Source organism: Coregonus clupeaformis, chromosome 2 (assembly GCF_020615455.1).
Source record: "Coregonus clupeaformis isolate EN_2021a chromosome 2, ASM2061545v1, whole genome shotgun sequence".
Lineage (NCBI taxonomy): Eukaryota > Metazoa > Chordata > Actinopteri > Salmoniformes > Salmonidae > Coregonus > Coregonus clupeaformis.
The window spans coordinates 34,340,058-34,367,348 of NC_059193.1; the positions used below are offsets into that span (position 1 = coordinate 34,340,058).

The window sequence follows — 27,291 nt, forward strand, 5'->3', positions numbered from 1 at the left end:
ATGTATGAGGTGTTTGGACGTTGAGCGGCTTTTCAAATCGAGCGGTGACAGTGCAATTGCTCTACAACACCGAAGTAATTGCATTCAATCCGTATCCATTCCTTGACACCTGGCTGCGATGTGTTCCAGCCGGCTCCGACGGATGAGTCATGTGTGTGGCACTCGTGCATTATGTCCATTCGGATTGACAGTAGAAAACACACAGTGAGAAAAACAACAAAACTTTAGCTTTTTTTACACCTAGCTTGGCACAAAAAGCTATTATTTTCTTTATTTCTTTGAAATTAGAGCGGACACCAAAACAAGCTGAAGTATGGTGAAGTAGTGTTTTCTTTCTCCCCGTAAAAATCTTAATGGAGCATTTTACTTGACTGCTTCATGTTAAAGTGTATGGTACTACTGTGAGAGTAAACAACTAGAGAGGATTTAACGTACAAGGAGATATGAGAGAGATGTGTTGAGTCATAGCTCATCTCTGAGCATGTTGTCATCAGATAGAATAGGACATTGTTGTTGTTCTTCTGCCACTTGAGGATTTGCCAGTATTACTCCATCCATATTCACATGCACCTACTCTGTGTCTGTGATAGTGGATATGCTATGAATTAGACAGAATCAATCCAGTACGCTGATTTCTATTTAAATAAATGTACAATTATAAACTTGATGTATAATGCATACAGTACAGTGGTGCCAGCTATATGCAGGACGTTTCTCACCACACTCATTAAAGCTACACCTAGCCAGTCAATATAAAGTACAACTCAATTTTGAAAGTGAAAAGAGAAAATGAGTAAACAAACTGAGGTACCCAAATGACTCCCCCTTTTTTATTTCCTTGGTAGAGCTGAGCGAGGATCAGGTGGCTAATTAGCATTAGCTCATCTCAAGTAATGAAGCCAAACCTCCAGGTGACCCAGTAATGAGCCTGTGATGGTCGCCAGCGCAACAACCTGCCTACCTGATGGGCCCTGGGGAGCCTTCCGCAGCAGAAATTGGGCGCCTTCTGGTCCCCCTGTGGAATCATTTTACTCCGAGACACACAAACCTTTTTAACCCGGCACATACACAACCTGCTCTGCTCAAGGTACTCTCCTGCTGTAAGAACACTGGAGCCTTTTTCTTCATCATGGGATTAACCATTCCCAGCAGGCAAAACTGCAATGATGTCAGGCTGACATTTTTGTGATGTCATGGTCAGCAGTGGTAAAAAAAATAAATAGGTGGGTAAACACTGATCGCCGTTCGCGGGGAATAAAGTAACGCTCCCTACATTTTCAAAGCATTTTTCTGTGTGTGTAAATAAAAAAGTGCGTAAACAATGTTTATGTGCGTTTACCCTCCATTACACCACTACACCGGCAAGCGGTACCGGAGTGCCAAGTCTAGGTCCAAAAGACTTCTCAACAGCTTCTACCCCCAAGCCATAAGACTCCTGAACAGCTAATCATTGCTACCCGGACTATTTGCACTGCCCCCCCCACCCCATCTTTTTACGCTGCTGCTACTCTGTTAATGATTTATGCATAGTCACTTTAACTCTACCCACATGTACATATTACTTCAACTACCTCAACTAGCCGGTGCCCCCGCACATTGACTCTGCACCGGTACCCCCCTGTATATATAGCCTCCCTACTGTTATTTTATTTGACTTCTGCTCTTTTTCTCTCAACACTTTTTTGTTGTTTTATTCTACTTTTTTATGAAAAATAAATGTACTGTTGGTTAAGGGCTGTAAGTAAGCATTTCACAGTAATGTCTGCACCTGTTGTATTCGGCGCATGTGGCCAATACAATTTGATTTGATTTGATTTGATAAGCTTCTATACTGGTTGTAAAAGGAGGTAAAGTACGTAACACAATCAACTCTATCTATCTGAGCACCGGCATCAGCTTTCACTATTTTCTTAGGATGTAAAATCAATAAAACAGAAGCTAAACAAAGACTTTGTGGGGGTCGGGTGATGGAAAGTACATTCAAACAATGAAGGCCAAATCTCTATCACGCTAAATAATTGAGTTCCTAAATGACAGTGCATTTGTATCTAAATGAAGTCTGACTCAACTGAGGCTTTGTGAAAAAGGCTATGTCCTTACTTTGACCAGAATAGCTAGAGTGCTAAATCATTCTCAGTTGTAGTGAATAGTTATAAGCCTCTCGGACTCATCAACTTCGTAATTTGTTCAATGATGTTCGGAAACAACATTTGCTTTATGAATGGTTCCATCGTCCAAAAAGTGCAGAACAAAATTGCATTGAAAGTGTGAAACAAATACTCTACGAATGGAATGGAAAAATACAATAGGGAGGAGAATGAGTGCAGATATGAAAAAGGCACAATAGCATTTTTTTTAACAATACAACATTACAGCCATTGCTGTGTACTGTAGCCTATTATTGGACATGTGTGGTTTCCTCTGACAACTAAGGGACTTCCTAATATGGATGTCGTATTGGTGGTTTGTTATTGTGTTTACTGCATACCGGTACTCATAAGACTCCACAGCAGGACCTGTCCAAAGGGGAAGGTGATCTTGATTATCCAATTTTCATGGCCGAAATTACCTGGACAGCCTTCTGAGACGTGATGTCGACCACAAGCACTCTGGCCAAGGTTGGCTGTGTGACATAAATAAACTTGTCCTTCACTTTGACCGCTGATGACCACACACACTTCTGCTTGGCCTCCCCCGCTGACTTGGGGCAAACCTCAGCCTGAAAATAAAACACACACAGTTAATACATGTATTGTGCAACATTTATCAAAATGACACATTAAAAAACAAATTATCTTTATCTCCTTTCTTCCTCTGTGTTGTTTTTGAGTCATTCCCTTATCAGCTAACTCCAAGTCCAAGCCTCTCTTATCCCAACAGCAACATGGACACACACACACACACACACACACACACACAGTCTGTGTTCTGGTATGTTCAGCATGAACCAACATCTCCCTATTGCCTGTGTGCAATCCACCACAGTCCTACACTCTGAAACCCTATATCCACAGCCCTCAACCTGGCTAACATTGGCATCCTGCCCACCCGAAAAAATACTACAGTTGACAATACTTATTATAGAATTCTATAGTAATCTGTAGTATTCTGTAGAATACTATACTACACACTGTAGTATTCCTTGATCATGTGTAGTACTTACTATAGAATGTTGTAGTATACTGTACAACACTATAGTAAATAATACAGTATTATCTGTCAAAAAAAGAACTGAAATAAATATTACAGTAATGTCCTAAAATGTAAAAACAATACAGTGAATACTATAGTATTTATACCATGGTAGGCTCTGTCCTTCTGTCCCTTTCTCCCCTCCCTGTCCCCTCCCGTGGCCTGTGAGCCCAGCTCAGCCCAGCGTCTGTTCTCTGTTCTGGGCTAAGGGAGAATTTGTTTGAGGCCTCGCGTCCTACTGTCACAGAGGGGTGTTTTCTGACAGATGTCACACATCGCCACACCGCCGCGGGCCCAATACCCTCAGGAAAGAGATGCGAAACCTTAGCTCTGACATCCAGTGGAGAGTGTGTGTGTGTGTGGCTGTTGGTTTGTGTGTGGGTACTACTGGACAGAGAGGATGACTTTCAGAGGGAGGTGAATATGGTCTACTGTTGATTTGCCAATGTATCATGCCAATATTACACATAGGTCTTAATTCAAGGCTTATGTTCATGTGGGTGCTCATGTTTATGTCATCACATGGCAAATGTAGCTGTTTGACCGTTTACTTTAAATCACAGACTTGGCAGTAAACAAGATAAATGAAGTTCCATTTTCATGGATGTGTTTGTGAAGGAAACTATTACAACTTTGGGATGTAATCAGATTTTTAATTTCTGCCACTTTATCAAAGCAGAAGCCATCTGGAGACCGAATACCTCAGAGACTCTACCTCTACCCTCCTGTAGACAACACTGCAGTATGTCGCAACTGAACATGTGCGAAACCCTAGGCAGGTAGGCAGAAGAAAAACTCTTGTCAATTTCCACCAACATGGTCCTCGAACGGAAAGCTTTAGAAGTAAGAAAACATACTGCAAAGGTTGTCGGGTGAACAAGCTGCCTGAGGACAATTCGGGCTCTGTAACATACCAAGATCATATTTGATTTTGTGGTATGAGCAAGACTATTTCTTAGCCTTGGACACGACAAACACAATCCTTCAACCTAAAATCCCTGTTCTCTAGCCCCCCTTGCTTCCTGCCACAGGAAATATGTCTGCCTCGCCACTGACTTTCAAACAGCCTCGCTTCTTCATCTGGCAAGTGTATCACACTAAGACGCCCATATAACACTAAGGAATAATGAATTGTTGGTTCATTACCATGAATGATCAATAAAGAACGTGAGATGTGAGCGCCATTTCTAGAATGGGCTTAAGCCTCTGAGCTAGTGTACTCACACAACATTCCTCGTAGACAGAGCTTGTGCTGCTGCCATAGAGTTCACCGTTAATGATATCCAAATATAAATGTCGTCTCTCCGACGAGCCCGGGCCTGATCGTTGTGCATTCATGGCGCGCCTTCACACATTACAGCTGTCCAATAGACATAGGTTCTTCGATGAAAGGTAGAAAGGAGGAAAGCACCCATTTGAGTACATGTGTAAATCTGCTTTGAATAATACACAGGTTCAAAAGGGAAGATGCAGCAAAGAGTGAGAACCATTTAGACGTCAAACAGCAATTCAATGAGGAGCCTGACTCAAGAGAGAGAGCCTTTTGGGAGTTGACAACCCTCCAAAACCGCATGATCTTTTCAAATGTATGAGAAACAGTGGTGATGACAAGAGAGACAATTAACTCCCTAATTGTTATGAGATGCAACCATTTCCACTGAATAAAAGATTGTGACAGGTTTGCAAGATCAAATGTAAAATACACAAATAATTATCAAAGTGTTGATAATACCAAAGCAGGTGGTCGGTCCTAAGCTAATTATATTAATACTGTTTAGCTAACAGCTAGCTAAAGCTAATTTGTTAGGATAGCCCTCTATACCAAGCACAATGCTACACGAAGAGGAAGTGTTTCTGTTAGAAGGCATTTCACCTGAAGGAATCGTACATCTAATTGGTTGGTCCTCAAGCTAATCATGCTAATTAGCTAACAGCTAATCTGCTAGCAGTAGCCCTACAATGCAACATGAAGTGGAAGTTTTTCTGTTGTGGAAGGCATCTCACCTGAAGTCCCTGTAGTTTCTCACTGGGCTTTATGTGTCTCTGGATCTCACATGCCACTGGCTGGATGACTTTGATACCATCCTCGTAAAACACATAGAACATATTGGCAATTCCAAGACCTGGCGAGAAATACAACCTTGTTACAAGTCAAACAGGTTTTGTTACAAGGTTAACAACAAACTACTATGTTAACTGGCATGGAGCATGATGTACAGCACTGTTAAAACGTAACAGTTGAGTAGGTAGGTAATTAGCTACTTCAATATAACTGAAAACTGACCCAACTATTAGATGTTCGTTAGACACTGACTTTACAGAAACAAATTTACGGTGTCTATACGAGGACAGCTTGACATGACCATTGGAATTGTATCAATCAACGTCATTGAATCTACTTAATAACATGTTATAGTAATCTACTGTATAACATGATAGTCAACAAATGGTTTAAATAGAAACATACCTTCCTCTCTCCACAGAATGTTTGCCACTGTAGGGAAGACAAGAAAATAAAAATGAAGAGAGTGCATTAGTGTGGAATTGATGGTTTTCCCTTTGTGAGAATTCACTCACCGACTTTAAAGAAAACCGTCTCTTTGATACTTATTGCAACAGACAATCAATAGAAACCCACTGTTTGAGAATAATTGAATACCAAACACTTCAGGGTGAAACAAAATCCGGGTGGTATATTGTAAATACTGTGATGTCACGAGAGGCTACACAGCTTTCAGCGGGATTGCTCAAGTAGTGCAAGGAGACCAGGTTCAACCAAAACAAGGATTTTATTAAAGGTCTTGGGAAACTAACGAAAGTATAACACAATTCTGTTCTCTGGTGGCTCTTTAAGGGTTAACAGTTCAGGGATGTCTCTTCCACATCCAAAATCATAACTCTCCCTCGCTCAAATAACTTTTCCCCAGTCTTACTGTATTCCACGTTGCAGCTAGTGGCCAACCCAGCAAAACGTCCTTCCAAATGTCCCACACGTATTTCCACCGGTGCATATATCCAAAGGTGAGTATTTCCCCAAAGGTAAGTATCTCCAAATCCTTATATTCCTCCTGGAAGTGGACGTGCAGCACTCTTGTCCTCCAGAGAGCCCAGCTTGGAGACTGTGTCTCTTCCCTTCCCAAACCTTCAGCTCATCAGCTCCTCATTTGTTTCAGCTGCGTGGGAAGATTGGCCATAGAGGGGTGGAGTTCCCGACCATACCAGCAGATGGAGCCATAGCCGTCTGGGTTTGCAGCCACCTCAGGGGATGTAACGTCCCTCCAGGACACAGCCTCTCGTGACATCACACATCCCCCTCCCTCGGGACCGACGTCCTCGTCGGGTAAAGGCAGCGAAGAAGGCATCACGCCGGGAGAGGGCGTCCGCATTGCCGTGGTGCTTGCCAGACTGCTCTCTCTTCAACTCCTCCAACTCTAGGACCAGGGACTCAGCCTCCTGTTGTCTCTCCTTGAGTTTCTTACTGAACGCATCAGCCTTGGTTTTAGCAGAGTTTAGCTTCTGTTGAGCAGCTTTCAGTTCCTTCTCTCTCTCTGCCTCCGCATTCTTCATCTTGTTCTCCAACACCTTGTACTTCTCCTCTGCCTTCTTCTGGACCTCCTTACTACTGCGCAGGGTCTCCTCACACTCCTCGATGGTCCTGCGCAGCCTCTCCAGCTCCTCCTGTTGCTTATGGAAGGAGCTCTGTTGGAGTTTAGCCTGGAGGATATCTAACTCTTCTGTCTTCATGTCTAACTGTTGCTTTAACAAACGATACCTCTCAGCGGTCCCCTTCAGACCAGACAGTTCTTTGTCCAGATTCTGTAGCTCCGTCTCTGTGTCGGTCTGGGCACCTGCCCTCCCTATCAGAGCCCGGGCGGGAGTGAGTAATTCGGAGGATTGCACCGGAGCCTTCCCAGGATGAGTCTTGCCTCTCCGTTTCCGAGGTACTCGGGTTATCCTCTCCTGAGACTCTCTCCAGAGTGGGTAAAAGGCTGGGCAGTCTCGTCCAATTAGGACAGGGACGGGGAGGGAATCAACCACCCCCGCCTCGTCGTGTGTATGGTTCCCTGTGTGCTGGTCATTGTAAGTTCAGTAATGGGGTATTCTCTGGTGTCCCCATGGACACAGGAAACTGGGAGGACTTTCCCCGGGGTCAGACACGTTGGGCCCACCAAATCCTTACGCACCAGGGTGGCCCGGCTACCAGAATCCAGTAAGGCCTCCACATCATGGTGATTCACCGTTACCGGGCAGGTGGGGGGTCGATCTGGGCCGCCATCTACGACTCCCAAGAGCGAGGCAAAACGGTGTCTGGGTGCTGAGCTGGAGGACTCCGCAGTGGGCATAGGTTCCTCGGCTGGTTTCCCACACTGCCAGGAGATATGTCCCATCTCCCCACACCGGTAACACTGTCGAGTTTCCCCCTCCTGGTGTACTCTTCTTGGACCCGCCTGGTTTCTGGCTCCCCCTGGAGCCGGGATAAGTCCTGACGTGGCTGGGTTCGAGACCTTGGGGTCCTTTGGACGGGTTCTTCCCATTTGTGGTGGGGCCGCACTCCTGGGGTCTTTTCGGGAAGCATTCAGCATCTCCGCTGTGGCCTGGTACTTTTCCACAGCTTCCACGGTCAGATCAGCCGTGGTCAAGGCCTGTTGACTGATGAACCGTTTTGCCTCATAAGGCAGGGCGCGTAGGTAACGATCCACCACAACGGCCTCCACCACCGCCGCTGCTGTATTCCTCTGCGGATCCAGCCATTTCCTTGCGATTCGGACAAGTTCATGCATCTGCGCCCGAGGAGGTTGGTCTGGTTGGAAGGTCCAGCCGTGAAAGCGCTGGGCCATACCAAACTTTGTGAGTCCATATCTGCTGAGGATCTCAGACTTCAGGGCATCATAGTCAGTAACCTGGTCAGGGCCCAGGTCCCGGACAGCATTCAGCGATTCCCCCGGTTAGAAAGGGGGCTAACAGACCAACCCACTGTTGCTTGGGCCAGGCTTCCCTAGTGGCCGTGGCCTCAAATGCATGCAGGTATGCCTCAATGTCATCGGTAGCTCCCATCTTAGATATAAAGTCACTTGCCTTTATTGGGCGGGTATTTTGGACAACCCTCTGTCTCTGCAACTGCAATTCCTCTGCCTTCAGAAGGTTGGCTTTCTTTTGCTCCTCCAAGAGAGCCACGTTTGCTTGCATCTGGGCTTGCTGGCCAGCAACAAGGGCTTTCAATATGTCCTCCATTTCAGTCGGGCGGGGAGCCTACGGCCAACTTGGAAAACTGGGTGATCAAACCTTCGGTATCCTCCTCTGACATGCACTATTAACGCTTGAGCGTGCCCGTATTCTCCACCATCTGTGATGTCACGAGAGGCTACACAGCTTTCAGCGGGATTGCTCAAGTAGTGCAAGGAGACCAGGTTCAACCAAAACAAGGATTTTATTAAAGGTCTTGGGAAACTAACGAAAGTATAACACAATTCTGTTCTCTGGTGGCTCTTTAAGGGGTTAACAGTTCAGGGATGTCTCTTCCACATCCAAAATCATAACTCTCCCTCGCTCAAATAACTTTTCCCCAGTCTTACTGTATTCCACGTTGCAGCTAGTGGCCAACCCAGCAAAACGTCCTTCCAAATGTCCCACACGTATTTCCACCGGTGCATATATCCAAAGGTGAGTATTTCCCCAAAGGTAAGTATCTCCAAATCCTTATATTCCTCCTGGAAGTGGACGTGCAGCACTCTTGTCCTCCAGAGAGCCCAGCTTGGAGACTGTGTCTCTTCCCTTCCCAAACCTTCAGCTCATCAGCTCCTCATTTGTTTCAGCTGCGTGGGAAGATTGGCCATAGAGGGGTGGAGTTCCCGACCATACCAGCAGATGGAGCCATAGCCGTCTGGGTTTGCAGCCACCTCAGGGGGATGTAACGTCCCTCCAGGACACAGCCTCTCGTGACATCACAATACATATAAACAAAAATAAGTTTTTTGTTAATGTTTTGTCGTTAGCCCACCTAAAAGGCCCTCTGTGTTTTGTACTGTAAAAGCATGTGCCACATGCTATGAAATTGACAAGATATTGAATAAAATAAATATACGCCTCAGGTAATTATCTGTCAATAAGTATACAGTATGTTTTATGTATTAGCAGGTATGTAGGTATTACTGTAGTTATCATTAAAAGTCTACACATATCTCGAGCGTAGATGAGTTACATAGGTCAGTAAAGGGGCTACATGTTTTTGCTGTCTAAAACGCTGTAATTAAATTCACTTAGAGACAACTAATTACATGGAATTGGAAACTTGAGCTGCATATCAACCAAGCGACTTTAATGCATGGCCTAGAATAAAACCCTGCAAAGCCCTCAGAGCCTTTTGAGATGAGAATGATATGAATCTTAAAAATACGTGCTCATTTCGCCACAAATACAGATGAACACTCAGAGCCTGCGTACTGAGTGAGCTCGGCCTATCACAGGAAAATTGACGATTTGCTATTCAGGAGCAGATGCAAATAACAGCCCCATTTTGTTTTGACTATCCTTATTTTCCCGCAGTATAAGCACGATTACCTTCTCCTATCGTTTATCCATCCCACAACCCCCTCTGTTTCCATTCCATCTTGCTGGCTGTAGGCAAACCAATCTTGGGCCCCAATTCAGTTCCAATTCTAATCTTCCCCTATTGCGATGCTGCTCATTCTCTCAACCTCTCTTCTGGTGTGTGAAGAGAGTAGAGAGAGAGAGAAAAAATAATCGAGAAAAAAAAGAAGCTTTGGCAGTGGCACAACAGACCTGTTAGCCTAATCTTTCGAAAGTGTTTTGTCAAGTCCCACTCTGTTGCGCTCATGCATACATTTTGGCCTCATTAAAAAGAACTGAGTTAAAGTTACACAAGAGAACTGCTGTAGATTAAAGATTAGCGTGGAAAGAAAAGGGGAGTGTCAGGGAAACACTGCATTTTTCCCAGTTTCTGGTGATGTTCAAAAAAGCGCCAAATTGGTACTGCTGGGGAAAATGTAGGAAGGAGGAAGGTTATGAGATGAGATCTTGGTGCCCAAGTCTTTTCCAATAACGCATTGATATGATGCTATTCAGCACAGGGCAGAAAGATTGCGCTTGTTCCAAAACATACGAGGGGCACATTAATCGTCATCCATATTAAAAAACAGGTATGTGCCACGTTCAGCTGCGGCGGGGTTCACTATGCCAGGCCTGAATAACTGTTTCCAAAAAAGAGCACCGGAATTCTGCAGTTGTCGGGCGGCCTCCACATTCCCCACATAACAACAACTTCCCATCAGCAAAGGTTACAGCACAAACTTGCTTTGCTTACAAGGGCACACGGCGGCAACATTTTGGCACAGTGCCTGTGGATAGGAACATCCTGACATCGCAGCTAGCAGACTTCCTGACTGCATTAACAGGTGACGCAAGGCAGCCTCAACTTAGCTAGGTCGGCTAATGCAAATGAAAATACGCTTCGCGACACAATCACCCTGGGTGTCTTCCTCTCTTAATTCTTCTCCCGCTGTGATTCATTGGCTTTATCAGCCTGTGTTTGGGACTGAGTCGCCTGGCAACATTGGCACGTTGTGTCTGCTGTAGCGTTGTATAATCGGAGGATATGTTTTAATTATGGCTGGCTATAAATACCTTTGTCCAAATACTGCCTGGCTTTATTGACATGATGATGACACTGTTAAGGTGAGCTGAATGTTCCATTTACTGCTCAGTACTCAATAAGATTTCATACGGATCCATTAATATACATTAACATTCCTGTTTCACGGTCTGACTGTCATACAGCAGTTATGGATGAATAGATGGTTATGGAAAGATTGAAATACAAGTTAATAAAATGCCATACAAAGAGCTGAGAGAATGTGATCGTCCAGGGAAAGATGACAAATCAGTTCAGAGACACACACACACCAAATGGAATGTTGACCATATTTTCCCACCAACAACTATGCTGTATCACCATCGACTTAAGTGTACATCAACTTAAATTCTTCCTGTTCCAATTCCATGAAACTCTGTAAATTGATTAAAGTTCAACCAGGTTTTTATTTTTGCTGCAGTTGTTTAAGGACACTTCATTATTGGAAGGATAACTTTAGCTGGATTGAGAAACACCCCAGTCATACTATACCGGGTAATGCCGAAACTGAATTCTTCAAAGGCGTAAGACTATTCTATAATTGGAGGTGGAAGTCTATGGAGAGAACTGACTACTGGGGGGATAGTATATCATCTTTTAAAATAAAAAATATCCAACGATTTAATCCTGGGAGGGGGAAAGTAATTGGTGAGACAGAAGTGTGGAGCTGCCTATATGATTTTACCTCGTCAGGAGAAAAAGCAGGATAAATGTTTTAGATGGTTTCGAATAAGTACTTTCCCGACAGCAAGGTGTTAAGACTCCCAGTGATGGAAACTTTACTTTTTGAATTATAGCCTCACTATACTTTTTTAATCATATACTGTATATTTACGTCTGGGAGAAAAGTGCAGGTCTCCAACAGCCTTCACTGAGTCGTCATAATGCCACACACTGGCCTTACAAAACACCACAAGTCATTGGCAATGTCCTATGAAGCTGATTCAACTGATTCAAGGGCTTGATGATTTGTTGGAATTGTCAAGGTAGTGCTGGACCATAACAAAAGCCTGTGGCTCTCCCATTCACAATACCCTACAAGGGCTGATTCCACTAAGAGCTCAATGATTCGTTGAATTTGGTGTGTTAGTGCTGGGCTGCAACAAAAGCCTGCACGCCCTAATCCACCATTCAGTACATGCTTGACACAAGCTCAAGGCTGCCATACAAAGGCCTTACAAATGCTTCACAATGGAGCCCCTGCAGACCCACAGCCAGACAGAGAGGCCACGACACTGCTGTTGCTGGTACCACAGGTTAGGTTTCTGCATAGGGACTGTGAACAGTGGCCAACACAGTGTGAAAGCATGATGTGACCGAATGTGATGGGCATCGATTGACACACACGCCCGCACACACACACGTTGACACACACACTTAAACACACCAAATCAAAATCATATGAAATGTATTTGTCACATGCGCCGAATACAACGGGTGTAGACTTTACAGTGAAATGCTTATTTACGATCCCTTTCCCAACAATGCAGAGTTAAAAAGTAAGAAAAATGTGCTAACAAAAAAAATACTAGCACAATAAAATAGCAATAACAAGGCTATATACAAGGAGTACCGGTACCGAGTCAATGTGCAGGGGTATGAGGCAGTTGAGGTAATTTAGGTAATATGTACATGTAGGTAGGGGTAAAGTGACTAGGCAATTAGGATATATAATAAACAGAGTAGCAGCAGCATATGTGAAAGTGTGTCTATGTGTTAGTGTGTGTGTTTGTGTGTGGCGTCAATATGCATATGTGTGTGTGTTTTGTGTGTGTGAGCATATGTAGTCTGTGAGTGTGTGTGTGTGTGTGTATGTATGTGTGTTTTGGAGTGTCAGTGAAGTATGTGTGAGTAGAGTCCGGTGAGTGTGCATAGAGCCAGTGCAAGAGTCAGTGCAAAAAAAGGGGGTCAATGCAAATAGTCCGGGTAGCCATTTAATTAACTGTTCAGCAGTCTTATGGCTTGAGGGTAGAAGCTGTTCAGGAGCCTTTTGGTCCCAAACTTGACGCTCCGGTACCGCTTGCTGTGTGGTAGCAGAGAGAACAGTCTATGACTTGGGAGGCTGGAGTCTTTGACAATTTTTAGGGTCTTCCTCTGACACCACCTGGTATAGAGGTCATAGGTGGCAGGGAGCTCGGCCCAAGTGATGTACTGGGCCGTACGCACTACCCTCTGTAGCGCCTTGCGGTCGGATGCCAAGCAGTTGTCATACCAAGCGGTGATGCAGCCAGTCAAGATGGTGCAGCTGTATAACATTTCGAGGATCTGAGGGCCCATGCCAAATCTTTTCAGCCTCCAGAGGGGGAAGAGGCGTGTTTGGACCGTGATAGGTCCTTAGTGATGTGGACACCAATGAACTTGAAGCTCTCGACCCGCTCCACTATAACCCTGTCGATGTGTTCGGCCCTCCGTTTCCTGTAGTCCAGGTTCAGCTCCTTTGTCTTGCTGATGTTGAGGGAGAGGTTGATACACACACACAATACTCACATGCGTAGGCCCATGTCCCTCTCTCTGTGTTTTGGCCAAGGCACACCAAAACTAACGGCAACAAACACTCCTGCCTCACGCTCCAGAAATAATTGGCAGCCATTTTTAAATGCAGGGCATACCAGTTTAGCACCAGTTCCTGTCAGATTATTATTAGATATTTTTTTAGTCATTTAGCAGATGCTCTTATGCCCGAACGACTTACAGTAGTGACTGCCTACTTTTTTCTGTAGTGGTCCTCGGTGGGAATCGATCCCACAAACCCTGGCGTTGATTCTTAAGGAGCACTCTGAATATTGTCAGCTCACTTTTTTGACGGTGATGAAGTGCACCAACGACTTCAAGAAAAACAATTGACTCTCGCGGAGGCGAGAAGCAGGTTTTTGACCTTGAGCAAGCTCAGGGTGAATCTGCTGAGTGGAGTTAATTCTTCGCTCAGAGTATCATGTTTTTCACGCTGCTGCTTACTATTACTGAGACTATTTCAGCAATCTATCAACACAATGTTGAATAAGACAGTCAAGATATCACATTTATTTATTTGTACTAGATATCTGATGTATGAACCACGTAGCCTACTGAGGCATTTGCAAGAGTGATAACTCACACATTGACAGTAGTGGACAGGAGAAAATAAAATATAAGAAATGTGGTATGACATCACTACACTACTACACGACATCATCTACCTAGAAACATAATGGATGATATAAAGGAGCTCTAGCAAATGATGGTCGATAGTATTGAGTTGAAAGTTCACGCACGGCTCCATCTGCAAAAGGGGTTGAGGTCGTATCGTTGTATCGTTCTCAGTGAAGATGGGAGGTCATTGAGCGGTCGACAGCCATTGAGGCACAGCAGACAGTTATCCAATGGGAGGGAGGGATGGAGGGAGGAGAGGGAGGGTTGTAGGAAGAGGAAAGGGGGAGACGAGAGATGTCTAGGAATAGCTTGGCTAAGGTTAAAGCAAGCCAGCCCAGGGACACTAGTTACCCTGGTTATATGAAGGGCATTTCACATGGACCATATATCACATGCATCAGCTGATCACAATCGGCTTTCACAAGTGTATGTTAATATATGGGTATGAGAAAGTAGGCTACAGTATGTCATAAACAAAGTGGTGTTCAATACCCTACTATAAGGCTACTTTCCAGTGATGGCTGTAATACAGTGAATTTAGGTTAATTAGGGTTTAATACATTATTTTGTACAAAACATAAAATGAGCTCAACTGCCTTTTGTGACCATGTATCATCTTGCAGTTGTTGACCTCTCTCTCTCTCTCTCTCTCTCTCTCTCTCTCTCTCTCTCTCTCTCTCTCTCTCTCTCTCTCTCTCTCTCTCTCTCTCTCTCTCTCTCTCTCTCTCTCTCTCTCTCTCCCCCTCTCCCTCCCTCTCTCTCTCAGGTGAGGATGCCGAAAAGAGAGAGAGTGGTGGGATGCATCATTCGCATCACTTGTGTACAGCGGCGCTTCAGCTTTACACACTGACTCAGAGCGCTATCATAGCCTCAGGGCTAGAGAGGCAACCCGAGGCAGTCTGCACTGCAGTCTAGCAGAGCAAGCCAAGCTCCTGGATAAGCAGACAGGGGTAATAACGGGAGACCAGATTAAGGCAACCACCTACGGGTGCTAATGGGTGGTTATAATGTAGTGGTGAACTATTTCAACATCCACATCTATCTCTTTGATGTTGACTATGGGCTGTGGATCCAAAATGGTCACAAGTGTGCAGACCCCCTGAGCAGTTTCATCATACACAGTGGCTTCAAAGCTTCAAAGGAGGCGACTGACTTCTGACCCCAGAGTAAGTATGTTCTCTGGGTTGGGGATGATCCAAAATGGTCGCCAGTGTGTGTGTCAAACCCCTGAGCAGTTTCATCATACTCGGTGGCTTCAAATCTTCAAAGGAGGCGACTGACTGACTTCTGAGTGATCCTGTGATGTGTGACGGCACGTGGAGTCACTGCCACTGGGACAGCAGCTAAACCTACTGTATCATCGAAGGGGACATGTAAGTGACTTGAGAGTTGAGTTACTCTGTTTGCTTTTTACGTGCTGTTATTATAACACAAGCTCCATATAAAACACTGCAGCAACAGAGATGTGGCATAGCTGGCCATTTTCATTATGGCATGTGGGGCCGTCTGTAGATTATAGTGTGCTGCCATTTTAATTACTGCATATTTTGCCCTATCTTAGCTGCCAGTCAAACTGCGCAAAAGTGAAACCGAAACCTAAGTTTAGCTATTCATTCTGAGAGGTTAAGGTTAAGGTTTGGAATAGGGTTCAAACAGAAAAACAAAAAATACAAAACAAGTGCCTAGTACTGGGATTGAACCTGCAATCCTCTGAGCCGTAGCTCACGGTTTAAACCCATTCACAACCCCATTCCCAACACCCTAGCTCGTTGCATGCCTACTAGATGGTAATAGACACTCGCGTTGCCCCTAGTGGACATTAGGAAATTGCCATGGAGATAAAATGCCACCCAGTGCCATAATTTCACAGTTTCAATGATGGCAGTGGGTGTCGTAATCCACTAGAGTCTGCCCTACCTTATTAGGAGAGGAGAGGATTAGCGACAACATGGTTCGCAATCAGGGGTTGACCGTTTTATTTTATTTTGGAAAGGCCCATGATGAATGGGACTGTGTCTGTTCTGAACACTTATTTTTATCACAATTCTACTTCGTTCTTCAGGGCCACCCTTACAATTCCTCAAAATGCTGAACTCATTTCACACGCCTTTTGATGACGGGACCATCAGTGCAAATCTCTCTCAATTAAAGAAGAATCAAAGATGAAAATAAACAACACAACCATTAACGCTGCCCCATTGGCCTCCCGAGTGGCGCAGTGGTCTAAGGCACTGCATCACACTGCTAGCCGTGCCACTAGAGATCCTGGTTTGAATCCAGGCTCTGTTGTAGCCGGCCTTGACTGGGAGACCCATGGAGCGGCGCACAATTGGCCCAGGGTAGGGGAGGGAATGGCCGGCAGGGATGTAGCTCAGTTGGTAGAGCATGGCGTTTGCAACGCCAGGGTTGTGGGTTCGATTCCCATGGGGGGCCAGTATGAAAAAAAGTAAAAAAATTATGCACTCACTAACTGTAAGTCGCTCTGGATAAGAGCGTCTGCTAAATGACTAAAATGTATTAGAAGAGGTACCCTGTTGCTAATTACAACCATTAGCCTCCATAGCCAAACCACTAGATAAGAGACAATATAATATTGTGTATAGCTATCTATTATTTCTCTAGCTGAAGTTCTATTATTACATTGAAGGTTATAAACTATTAACAAGTGACTGGATGAATTAATGAATGTTTTGAGCTGCATGTCTCCATTATCCCCAGGGAAGGATACGCACGCGCACGCATGCATGCACACACACACACACACACACACACACACACACACACACACACACACAAAGGAGACATCATGACTTATACATACGGGTCTTGCGTGCCGAATCCTCCACAAACAGGGAGGAAATGTCCTCGTCCACCCCGGCGTCATTTCTGGCGATACAGGTGTATGCTCCCGTGTCCTCGAAGTGGACGTTGCTGATGTGCACCTCACTTCCGTTAGCTGGTCGACAAAAAAGAGAACATGAGCACACAGACAGACGCGCACAGACAGACAGACAGACAAGACAGGCAGACGCACGTATGCACACACACGCACACAGACACTGTCAGTAAGTGTGGCACAGACAGATAAAATACAATTTGTGTGTTGCCAGTGCCACTTTCAGAGATGTTTGCCTATTTTGATCAAGGTCATCCCATTACATAACTGAGACTAATAGGATAGGAGACGGGAGAGTGAGGGGTCTTAACAGGATTGGAAGAAGTCAAAATGGGAGACCTTGCAAAGTTGTCCCATGCAGTGGGAGTCATTGTGTATTGTGTTGATGTAGTTGTCGCTAACAGTAGGGTGTCTGCTCATCTGGGGAATGATTTTGGTGTCACACCCCTAAGAACGGATTTAGGGGTTTAACATTGGACCAGTCATCCATGCAGAAGAAAGCACTAAGAAGAGCCACTGAACACGTCGATTGTTTTTCTGTTGCTCATAAGAAAAACGATATTTCAGTCTTGGAGGAGTGTTTCCTGACCGATTCCATGTTTGGTTAATGATGTTTGTCCCCCATGAGACACTGTAAACGCAGAAGCCTATTTCACTTCCTTAAAATCTCCAGAATGAATCTAAGATAACTCAAGAAATGTGTAATTAATTTTGACATTTTTGCTGAAGGTGTTTTAGTTGTGCAATTTTACATCTAACTAAGGTGTTTGGTGCAGTATTTCTCAAGTACAAAAATGTGTGATGTGTTGTCGTATGTAAACAATGTCGGAGCTGCTAGGCAGGCCTGTGTCACTGTCTATGCTATTGGATAGAGAGCAATCACCGCAGCTGTTCACCCCATGTTAGTGGGCAAATGGACATTGTCTTATCAAAACCCAACCTTCATTATGACGCACAAATGTTCCAAACTCCGTTATAGACGAGACTGACTTTATAACCACAATTTCCAAATGTACACTTTGTAGTCAATTTTGACACTAGAATAAAACGTTTTGAAATGGAGCGAAACAGGGAGGTACTAGCTTAACCTGTCCAATAAGAACACATATTTTCCATTTTGGTTGCAAAACGTTTCGCTTCGGTGTACCCTACTGAACATGACCCAGATGTATGCCAGCGTTGCTAGATTCGATTTCTAACCCTATTCCCCCCCAGCGACTAGATGGAACCCACCTTGCAGGGTGAGCTGTTTGGACAGCTTGGTAGCGATGTCCATGCCATTCTTCAGCCATGCCAGTTGTGGGTTGGGGATACCCTCAGCATGGCAACGGAGACTGGCCGTCACCCCTGGCTCCCGGGCCTGGCTCTCTGGGTAGACCCGGATGACGGGAGGAACTGCATTGTGGGAAGAAGGAAGAGAAGATGAATGTAGGTCCACACACTTTGTTGAAAGGGAAAGGGCTTTTGAGGAATGAGGCAGCCTTATTGGATGATACGTTTTCTTTTAGAGTGTCTGCCAAGTCCATTTCACTTCTCACTCTGCAGTAGCATACCATCAATAGGATCAAGTGCATTTCCAGCATACGCTGAATGCCATTAGAACATTGGTGTGCTCGGCGAGATCCGCGCAAACCAAACAAATCAGCTTGATAAATAAGGGAGAGAACCTCGGTGGGGCTGGCCATTGATTTTGTTGGGCGACCATTGATTTTGTGCAATCTTTTGTCAGGCAAGGGGATGAGGGGGAAAGGAGCTGCAAGAAGAGACACAAAAGAAAACGACTTTTGTCTAACAACTTTACTTAAGATGTGTTCGTATATAACAGATTTATAAGCAATGCACTATACCGAATGTTCAGGCATTTATAAGCAATAGACACAGAATTCCATAGGTTAACCTGCAGTTTTTGACAAGAGTAATTTTTATGCATTGCTTATGAAGGTGTGACATAGTTATTATGCAGGGACCCTATGACTTGTTAGCATATTTGTTAGTATAAGTGTAAACTGTAAATAATATATTTGAATAATCCTTAGAATGGATAGCACATTCTATTAATTGATAATTCAAGTATTATGACAAAGGTCAAAGAGAGCTAAACAAATATTTTAATTATAGAAAAATTAGTTACAAAGGTTTAATTTAATCAATGTGTGTCAATGCACTATTGACTCATCAAGTGCACCTCCAATATTGCTGTACTTTTAATGTGGAGGAATCATTGTAAACAAAGGCAATATGGCAGTTTGTGACAGTATGCTTCTCTGTACTTCACTTTCTCTGTTGAATTTAAGAGTAAAGACCTGATAGAGGTATATTGGGAACATCAGACCACTCCAACATGCTATCCTGTCATTGACATTTGGGTCACAGCAAATGTACCCCAAATCTATGGCCTATTTACCCACTTTAAAATAGAGGTTAAAAAAATACCAGTAATACCATTTAACCTCTAAAAGCCTAAGCTAACATACGGAATTATTTAAGATGGTCATTCCATGGATCATTTAGCTATTTGATTTAACATTTTAGGACCCCTTTAGGTATAAAAAAGTTACATAATAATATCTGAAAAAATATTGAATTTGGTCTTTATTACTATAGCCCATAGAAACGCATTGAATAACACATTCATAAATGGCAAAAAAGACAGTAAAAAAAAAAATCATACGGTGTCTGTTTGTAGGCCAAACCGTTTGGACGCTACAGACGTTTTCGTAAGAAGACCGATTTTCGGGATGTCTCATGGTCTGACAAACACCGCTGTAGCTCAACCACCTTCCTCCGCAGATGCGGAAGGCCGCCAAAGGAGGATGCGGTGGATTGAGCTGCAGCCCATGCAGCCCATATCTCTAGCTTAAACTGACAGATTTTGATGTGGATGTTTTTATTATGTTATGCACAGGTGCATCAATAGACTGTTGACGATTAAAATTGACTTGTAAAGAGCAGTAACACCAAGGCTTCAGAAAAGATTGCCACCCTGCTACCCTGGTAGGCTGGCATAGGAGAGAGAAGAGGAGTGCCCCTGGCTGCAGAGACTATTTCCTGTGGGCTTGATTAGGGAGCGGAAGCCTTTGGCCAGCCAGGTGAGTGTGAGACTAGAGAGTGATTTGGTGCCATGGCCATCTGCTCCCAGTAGCATTCTGGTTCCTAGAACCTGGTACGTTCCACCTGCCTCAGCTGGAAGGAATGCCACCCAGGAATGCCAAACATGCCAACCGGAATGCCAACCGGAACGAGACATGGCAGGTGTAAGATACATGTAGCCAGCTGACAGAACTAACACTGTTAAAATCCATTAAATGTATAGTTTAAAATGTTGTTTGACTCTTTATATCAAACATCATTAAAAAAAAATATGTAGCGGATTCCCACCGGTTACATCGATACCATGTCATTAGGTGACAATTTTTGAGGTCGTGCCGTCTTTACATAGCGAAGGCCTTTAAACTCCACGTTTCCACTTCCAATTGATATACTACAGCCAGCACACCTTGTATAAGGTCTTATTAACCTAGAATAAAAACAAAATATTTCTCTAAACACTTCTTATTTTTTATGTAAGTGCTTTGGTGCTCCCTCCCTCCCTCCCTCCCTCCCTCCTTCCCTCCCAAAATTCCTCAATCTTTCTGCTGTGCAAGCATCTGCAAACAGACTTCTTGTTTCTGTTCGAATCACAATTTCCTTTAGCTCCGGACAGGCACAAAGTGAAATATAGTCATAGTGGTTTTTACACTCAAAACTAGATTCCGACAGAATTGGAGACGTGTTGTAGCCTGATGTCTTCCTAGGAGTATCAAGAGATGTAGTGATAGAAGGATGGGACACAGCAGGGTTGACAGCTCCATCATAAAACTCCCCAGCCTGCCGTCAATCACACAGCAAGTCTCCCTTCAGCACTGGTGGCAAAGGAGGTGTGTATCACACATACACACACACATAGACACACACACACACAGGCATGCACGCACACATACAGACATGCCCGCATACACAGGCACACACACAGTCCTTCAGGGGACAGCCTTGCCAATACAATCGAGGGTGGTTTCAGACTTTCAACTTTTCACCAAATTGACTCGTAGCCCCTTTGAGTCCCCTGCCCTCTCTCTGTGTTGCATCTCAAGCATCACAACCAAGGCAAGCCCCATTATAGGGGCCCTCTGAGTGTTCTGGCCCCCCACCATGAAAAAACACTTTTTCCTTGGCCCATGCTCATCTCTGAGTAGTGATTAGTATTTCTGCCTGCCTATTCTCACAGCTAGCTCTGGGCCACCCATGGAGGGTTCCAAACACCAGAGAGAGGGAAACATACACGGATGCCCCACATCCCTACAGCCAATGAGGACCACGACTGTGAAAGCCAACTTTATGAAATCGAGGGACTACGATTTACGTGAATACGTATACATTCACCAAGTTAGACCATTAACAGCCCCGGACACAAGAGTAATGCTCATGTGGCTTATTTCACAAATTGGCACCGCAATTGCTCAGTGCTGATTAACTTGTCTAAAAATCATGTTATACTAATCAATGTAATACACATGTAATAACATGTGGAAAGCCTGTAGAGAGGAGATTTTGTTGAGTCATCTGGCTGTAAGCAGTTGTTTTGCATTACTCAAGCAGCTATGGATCATAAGCATTTGACCATAATTAAACGCATTGCTTACAGTTTTTTAACACGTCATATCCTTATGCCCTTACACATTTCTATATAATATACTGCAGTGGTTATCAAAGGAGGGTATTTTTAGACCGAACCCTGAACCGTATTTCCAGAGAAAGGTGAACATTATCCCCTGACAATTCTGATGTGTGTTTTTTCAATGTTTTGATGCATAATTGAGTGAAAGGCCATCAGTGAACCCCGATGGCTGATAGTACAAAGATGAACTTGTGTCAACATAATTATATTTTTTTGCCCCATCCATTTCCAAAATAATTTGCCAGGCAGCCTTTCCCCAGGCCAGCCAATTTGTTTTTCAACCAATTAAAGTGATACATTATCATTAACTACACGTTGAGTGGTACTGTGTGTGCTTTTAGGTCATCGTTAATGGAAACTGTCTGTTTCAAACGATTTTCGTTCTGTCACAAATTCGGCAGCAGTGAGTGTTTTAAGACAGCAGCAAGCACTATCTTTTCCTGTGTGCCTCAATTCATGTCTCTAATATAAAAATGGCATTGACAAGACATGGTCTCCTTTCCAATTACAAAGCAATTCAATTCAAATCTAGCACTTGAAAGCTTTTTCACACAACTAATGGGCTATTTGATTAGCTAAATCTGACCGAGTGATAATCCTGAAAGAAAGGAAAGTGATTTGATCCCTCTGACAGAATTATCGATCAAAACAACACTCTCAACAAGCTCATATTGTATTCCCAGTTTCAGCGTATTTAGAAAAAAAAGAAAACTTGACAGTCCTGTAAGCATTTCATTTCACCTCACATGTCTCTGTATCAATGGTGGCATGTCAAAGTATCAAGGTGCACCCTTAGGTGTGATTTAGCAGCATTTGGCGTGGATAGGCGTTTGGCTGTGACGGAAGGAAGTGTAAGAGCGACCATTCTGTTCCCGCCGAGCAGAGGCGGCTGCTTACCGTTCACCTGGAGCGTGTGCGTCTGTGAGAGCTGCTCGAACCCGTCAGCATGGCAGCTGTAGTTCCCCATATGGGTGGTGGTCACCTTGGTGATGTACAATGAGCCGTCATCTCCAAAATCCTGCAGAAGAAGAAAGAGGGACGTCACAATGAATGTGTAGGACAAAAACCAATGAGTTCAAAATCGAATTCACCTCAGTATGAATGATATTGTGTGTTCGGATCTGAAAATGAAAATGTTTTGTGAATGTGCACAATGTGTTCAGGCAATATGGCAATGGGGCTTGCAGCAGAGAAAATCAGTGTGTTATTGGAACTTTTGTAAAACAGCAAAAGAAAAACAAGAAAAAAACAAGACATTAAGAAATATCAGAGCGCGCCAAGTCAATGCGAACTAATGTTCTTAATGTTCAGCATAATCAATTGAAAATGCCATTTTGAGTAATCACTGAAAAGAGCTAAATGAGAGGATGTAAAAACAAAATGTACGCCTATGCAACACAAATACAACAGTTTCACTGCGCAACTTCAAATGACAAGCCAATCTGTGAGGCTACCAAAGTCATGACGAACAACTGAAACCAATTGAATGTATGCTGTCATGATCAAGCTGGTGGTGAACACAAATAGGTGCTGAGTAAGAAGAAAAATACAAAAAGACGAAAAAATACATTAAGAATACAGCTGTTACAGTACATTGAAATAAGCCCCAAAGCTAATGAATCCATACACTGTATTGAAGTAATGCAACCATCTGGAAATAACTTAAATTCACTTCCTCATTTAACACCTATCAAGATTCATACTTTCCGAGGTAATTTACTATTTCTCCTGGGAGTATTTCTTACTTCAGTTAGTTGATTAAAATCTATTAATTCTAATTTGATTAGGCAGCTTTCCTTGCTGAAAACACAGACAGACCTGAAGAAAGAAAGCAAATCTGTGTTTCTTGTCATAATTCAATTAGAATTCCGATCATGTCTGATGCCATTGTTCAGGTCTCAGAGTCAGCACATGTCGTCCCATACATACACCTGCAAGACAGCTATAAAGGATAGGCATGGGTCGCAATGTATGGCAGGTACAGCCTCTATGACCAAATAAACAGCGATCAGGTGTGGGATTGTGAGGCTCAGGCTGTACCGGATCATCATACCGTCGCTGTGTAAAGGGAATTGATGGCGTGTTTTGGCCCCTCTGCGGAGAGCATATTGTCACCCTTTTAAATGAAAAATGAATGGGGGGAGAAATGAAACTCGGAGGGGTGGAACTAGAGGCACTGGAGGCAATCGACCCCGCTCCCTTCCACCACCCCACCTTCCCCTCCACCCCTCAGACATATCTGAGGGAAGGTGAGACGGTGAGACAGAGGAGCGAAAAGAGCAGAAGGAATCGTATTTACAGGCCATCCTGATAGAAAAAATGGCTGCCGTGCTCTCTCTTAGCAACCCTTTGCATGATCAGCTGACCTCTTAAAGAGCACCAAGGAACCATCTCATTGGCATCTTGACCCTAATACAGGGCAGGACGTGAGGCCAGCTGTACAAGCCGACTTCCTCAATATGATGTCAAGGTCGAATGTATCCGGGACAGAGAAATGTCAGAATGCATTAGCTTTGTGGGCTTTTTATTGTGGATGACATAGTACACACTTCTGTGGTGACGTCAGTTCCGATAAAACCTACCTGTGTTGGGATCTGCTGGGGAGAAAGAACACAATTGAAATATTTGGATGTTAGTTAAAAGGAAGGGTTGAGTGAAGGTTAACATTGAAGGAAGACATGACACGACATAAAAAGTTGGCAGGCTTTCCACCATGTTACACTACTCATTATACAGCTACATTTATTCATGCATTTTGTGTATCAGACAATGGATATGAATTGGAGTATTTACAGAGGCAGTATATTGAATAGAGAGAGGTCCATAGGTCTTATAGTTCAACATATACATGCAGTGTGAAGTATGCCTATAGAGATTAATATGTTAGCTGTTATACCCCAATCAGTACTATAGGCCCCTGAACATTGGGAGATAAACCACAATACCCATAATACCCTTGGTCAGGGCGAACCAAGACTCTCAAGATAAGGACAGCACCGAGACAGACTGTCTCCTCTATTACAATTCCACATTAATTCCTTAAGCTTCTACGCCGGAGGGGTCTAGACACCGCACAAGACTCCATGTAGATACTTTCCCAAGCAGTGCACTCATCCTTGCAGCCTTTATCATGCTTCAGCCTTCTCCTGTCTGGAGCATCCTAATACCAGCTAATAGCTGAGGATGATGATGCAATGCCCAGCAACTGTCATATTCATGGATTAGAGTAAGCTGCTTTGTCAAAATGGAGACCGGCTCTATTGAACTCCATAATAAGAGCACACCATTAGGATTAATGTGGGATTAACTGAGTCGGACTGTTGACAGATTGTTTTTGAAATAACATCCATTCTTAAGGGAAGTGGTCTGTTAAATTAGACAGTATAAATCCTAGAAATCCATTCACCGAAATAGAACTGTAATTAGTGTTGGCAGTTCAGGCCTTGGCATATTAAAAGGCACAATTATGCCAGAACCTTGGTGAAATTGGGTAAATGGCGTTCACAGAGGAGGTTGGTGAACACCAGGTGCATATAAATCCACTTGTTTTGCTATGAAAAACTCTGTTGGCGCTTAGCTGCAAGACTAAGTGCAATAAATAATCTAGGGTAAGCCGGTTTTGGGTTTTTGCTGATGTTCCATTAGTATTTCGCTTGGTATTTTGCTTAGTCTAGTTAGTAATAAAACGCTTGGTACACACATTTTTATGTTTAGAAAAAACACGGCTGGTGGGCTGTTCATAATAACAATAATATGCCATTTAGCAGACGCTTTTATCCAAAGCGACTCACAGTCATGTGTGCATATATTTTTTTTACGTATGGGTGGTCCCGGGGTCGAACCCACTACCCTGGCGTTACAAGCACCATGCTCTACCAATTGAGCTACAGAGGACCACAACAGTGGTTAACTGTTAACAGTTCATATCAGTAGGCCATCTGCAGAAATCATCTGCCCAAGGTCGTGTACGAGGGCAATTTTAGACGACTGCAGGAAAATAAATCCGACGCTGACAGACACCGGGATCAAAGTTGAGCTCACACTGATGAAGCCGTGGGTAGAATACAGTTAACCTGAATGGCATGGACATTGATGCTAACACAACAGAATGAAGGTATCCCAACTTGACTTCATTTGCCTGTGACTGAATTTAAATAGTGCGCATACAATACAGTGTAGTGTCCAATTCAATTGAGCTGTTACAGTCCGTAACACTGCAACACCGTGTAAGGTTGGTTTTCTACTGCATCACAGCACATCGGATTAGGAACCAGTTAGTACAATAAGAGTTGACATCAACTAACTGTATGTCGACGCTAACAATAAAACATGTCTTCTTCAATTCAACAGGGAAATAAGTGCTTCTATGTGAAGAGGAGGAAACAAAGACCCCCCTTCAGGTTGCAAAGCCTCTGAACTCCATTGGATGTCTTCAGCGGTTGCTCGATGCTACCCAAGGAACACATGGAGCGAGTAAAGTAAAACAGTCCTAGGAAATATCTACCATATACAGGAGCCGAATAACATCAACGTCGACCTAACTTGACCTGACAAGGCCCTTACTTTACCCAAGAGTTCAATCTAGCTCACTCACTTTCATCCAACTTGGCATAGGCTGGTTTTGATGCATTCCCAAGTCAGCGTGCCGTACAGAATTATTAATAATTTATTATAGAGGGGACTGGGGGGGTAAATGGCAGTGTGCCTGCTTTCACATGCAAGTCATCAAGCACCTTGGAGAGTAGGCGATGGATGGGGCCAAGAAAGAAGAAGATTCCCATCTTCATGTAAATGGAGGATCATAAGCAGCCGAAGCGCTTGGAAACAGTGGGGACAGAAATCCAATTCCAGAGATGATGGTGCTCGGCGATGACTGGCGGCAGCTGTGCACCTCCTCGCACAGTTTTAAGGGTCATCAACATTTAATGTTACATTGGCGGCATCGCTGGACCTCCTTTATCTAATGCGACAGTGTTGACTCAATTATGCACGGTCGAGTCAGCTATAGCTTGGCCAACCCTGAAGGGGGAGAATGTAGAGAGTGGGCAGTGTTGCCTGGTGACTCACTGCACCTCCAGTCTTTCAGTGTCCTGTCTTTGAAGAAGGATGAAAGCGACATGATGGTTGTCGGGGGCTACCAACAGATACAGCACACAGACAATGTCAGAGACAATGACACGCTCAGCGGGAAGTAAAAATAGGTGCTTCCCCATCGGAGCTGAACCCCTATGGTAACCCTCACAGCAGACTGAATATCTGACATTGTGAATAACTGTCAAACCCAAAATGTTGTTCAAAAGCTATAGGTCAACCTTTTGATTTGTCCAGGTTAAAGAGAGCATGTACAGTGGGGGAAAAAAGTATTTAGTCAGCCACCAATTGTGCAAGTTCTCCCACTTAAAAAGATGAGAGAGGCCTGTAATTTTCATCATAGGTACACGTCAACTATGACAGACAAATTGGAGAAAAAATAATCCAGAAAATCACATTGGAGGATTTTTTATGAATTTATTTGCAAATTATGGTGGAAAATAAGTATTTGGTCACCTACAAACAAGCAAGATTTCTGGCTCTCACAGACCTGTAACTTCTTCTTTAAGAGGCTCCTCTGTCCTCCACTCGTTACCTGTATTAATGGCACCTGTTTGAACTTGTTATCAGTATAAAAGACACCTGTCCACAACCTCAAACAGTCACACTCCAAACTCCACT

At 43.9% G+C, this 27,291-nt stretch overlaps 1 protein-coding gene across 3 annotated transcripts in view; it reads right to left on the reverse strand.

Annotated features, from left to right (window-relative positions):
• LOC121535497 (follistatin-related protein 5) overlaps nucleotides 1-27,291 on the reverse strand; it is a 208,275-nt gene that overhangs the window by 27,935 nt on the left and 153,049 nt on the right. For 2 of the 3 annotated variants that reach the window (XM_041842636.2, XM_041842645.2), the window contains exons 8-14: nucleotides 24,162-24,173; nucleotides 22,477-22,597; nucleotides 18,099-18,260; nucleotides 16,791-16,925; nucleotides 5,660-5,686; nucleotides 5,197-5,315; nucleotides 2,570-2,719 (exon numbers count right to left, since the gene is read on the reverse strand). In XM_041842636.2, the coding sequence (XP_041698570.1) occupies nucleotides 2,570-2,719; nucleotides 5,197-5,315; nucleotides 5,660-5,686; nucleotides 16,791-16,925; nucleotides 18,099-18,260; nucleotides 22,477-22,597; nucleotides 24,162-24,173 (726 nt within the window). The remainder of the gene's footprint in view (nucleotides 1-2,569; nucleotides 2,720-5,196; nucleotides 5,316-5,659; nucleotides 5,687-16,790; nucleotides 16,926-18,098; nucleotides 18,261-22,476; nucleotides 22,598-24,161; nucleotides 24,174-27,291) is intronic. The other variant, XM_041842653.2, reaches the window with a different exon arrangement.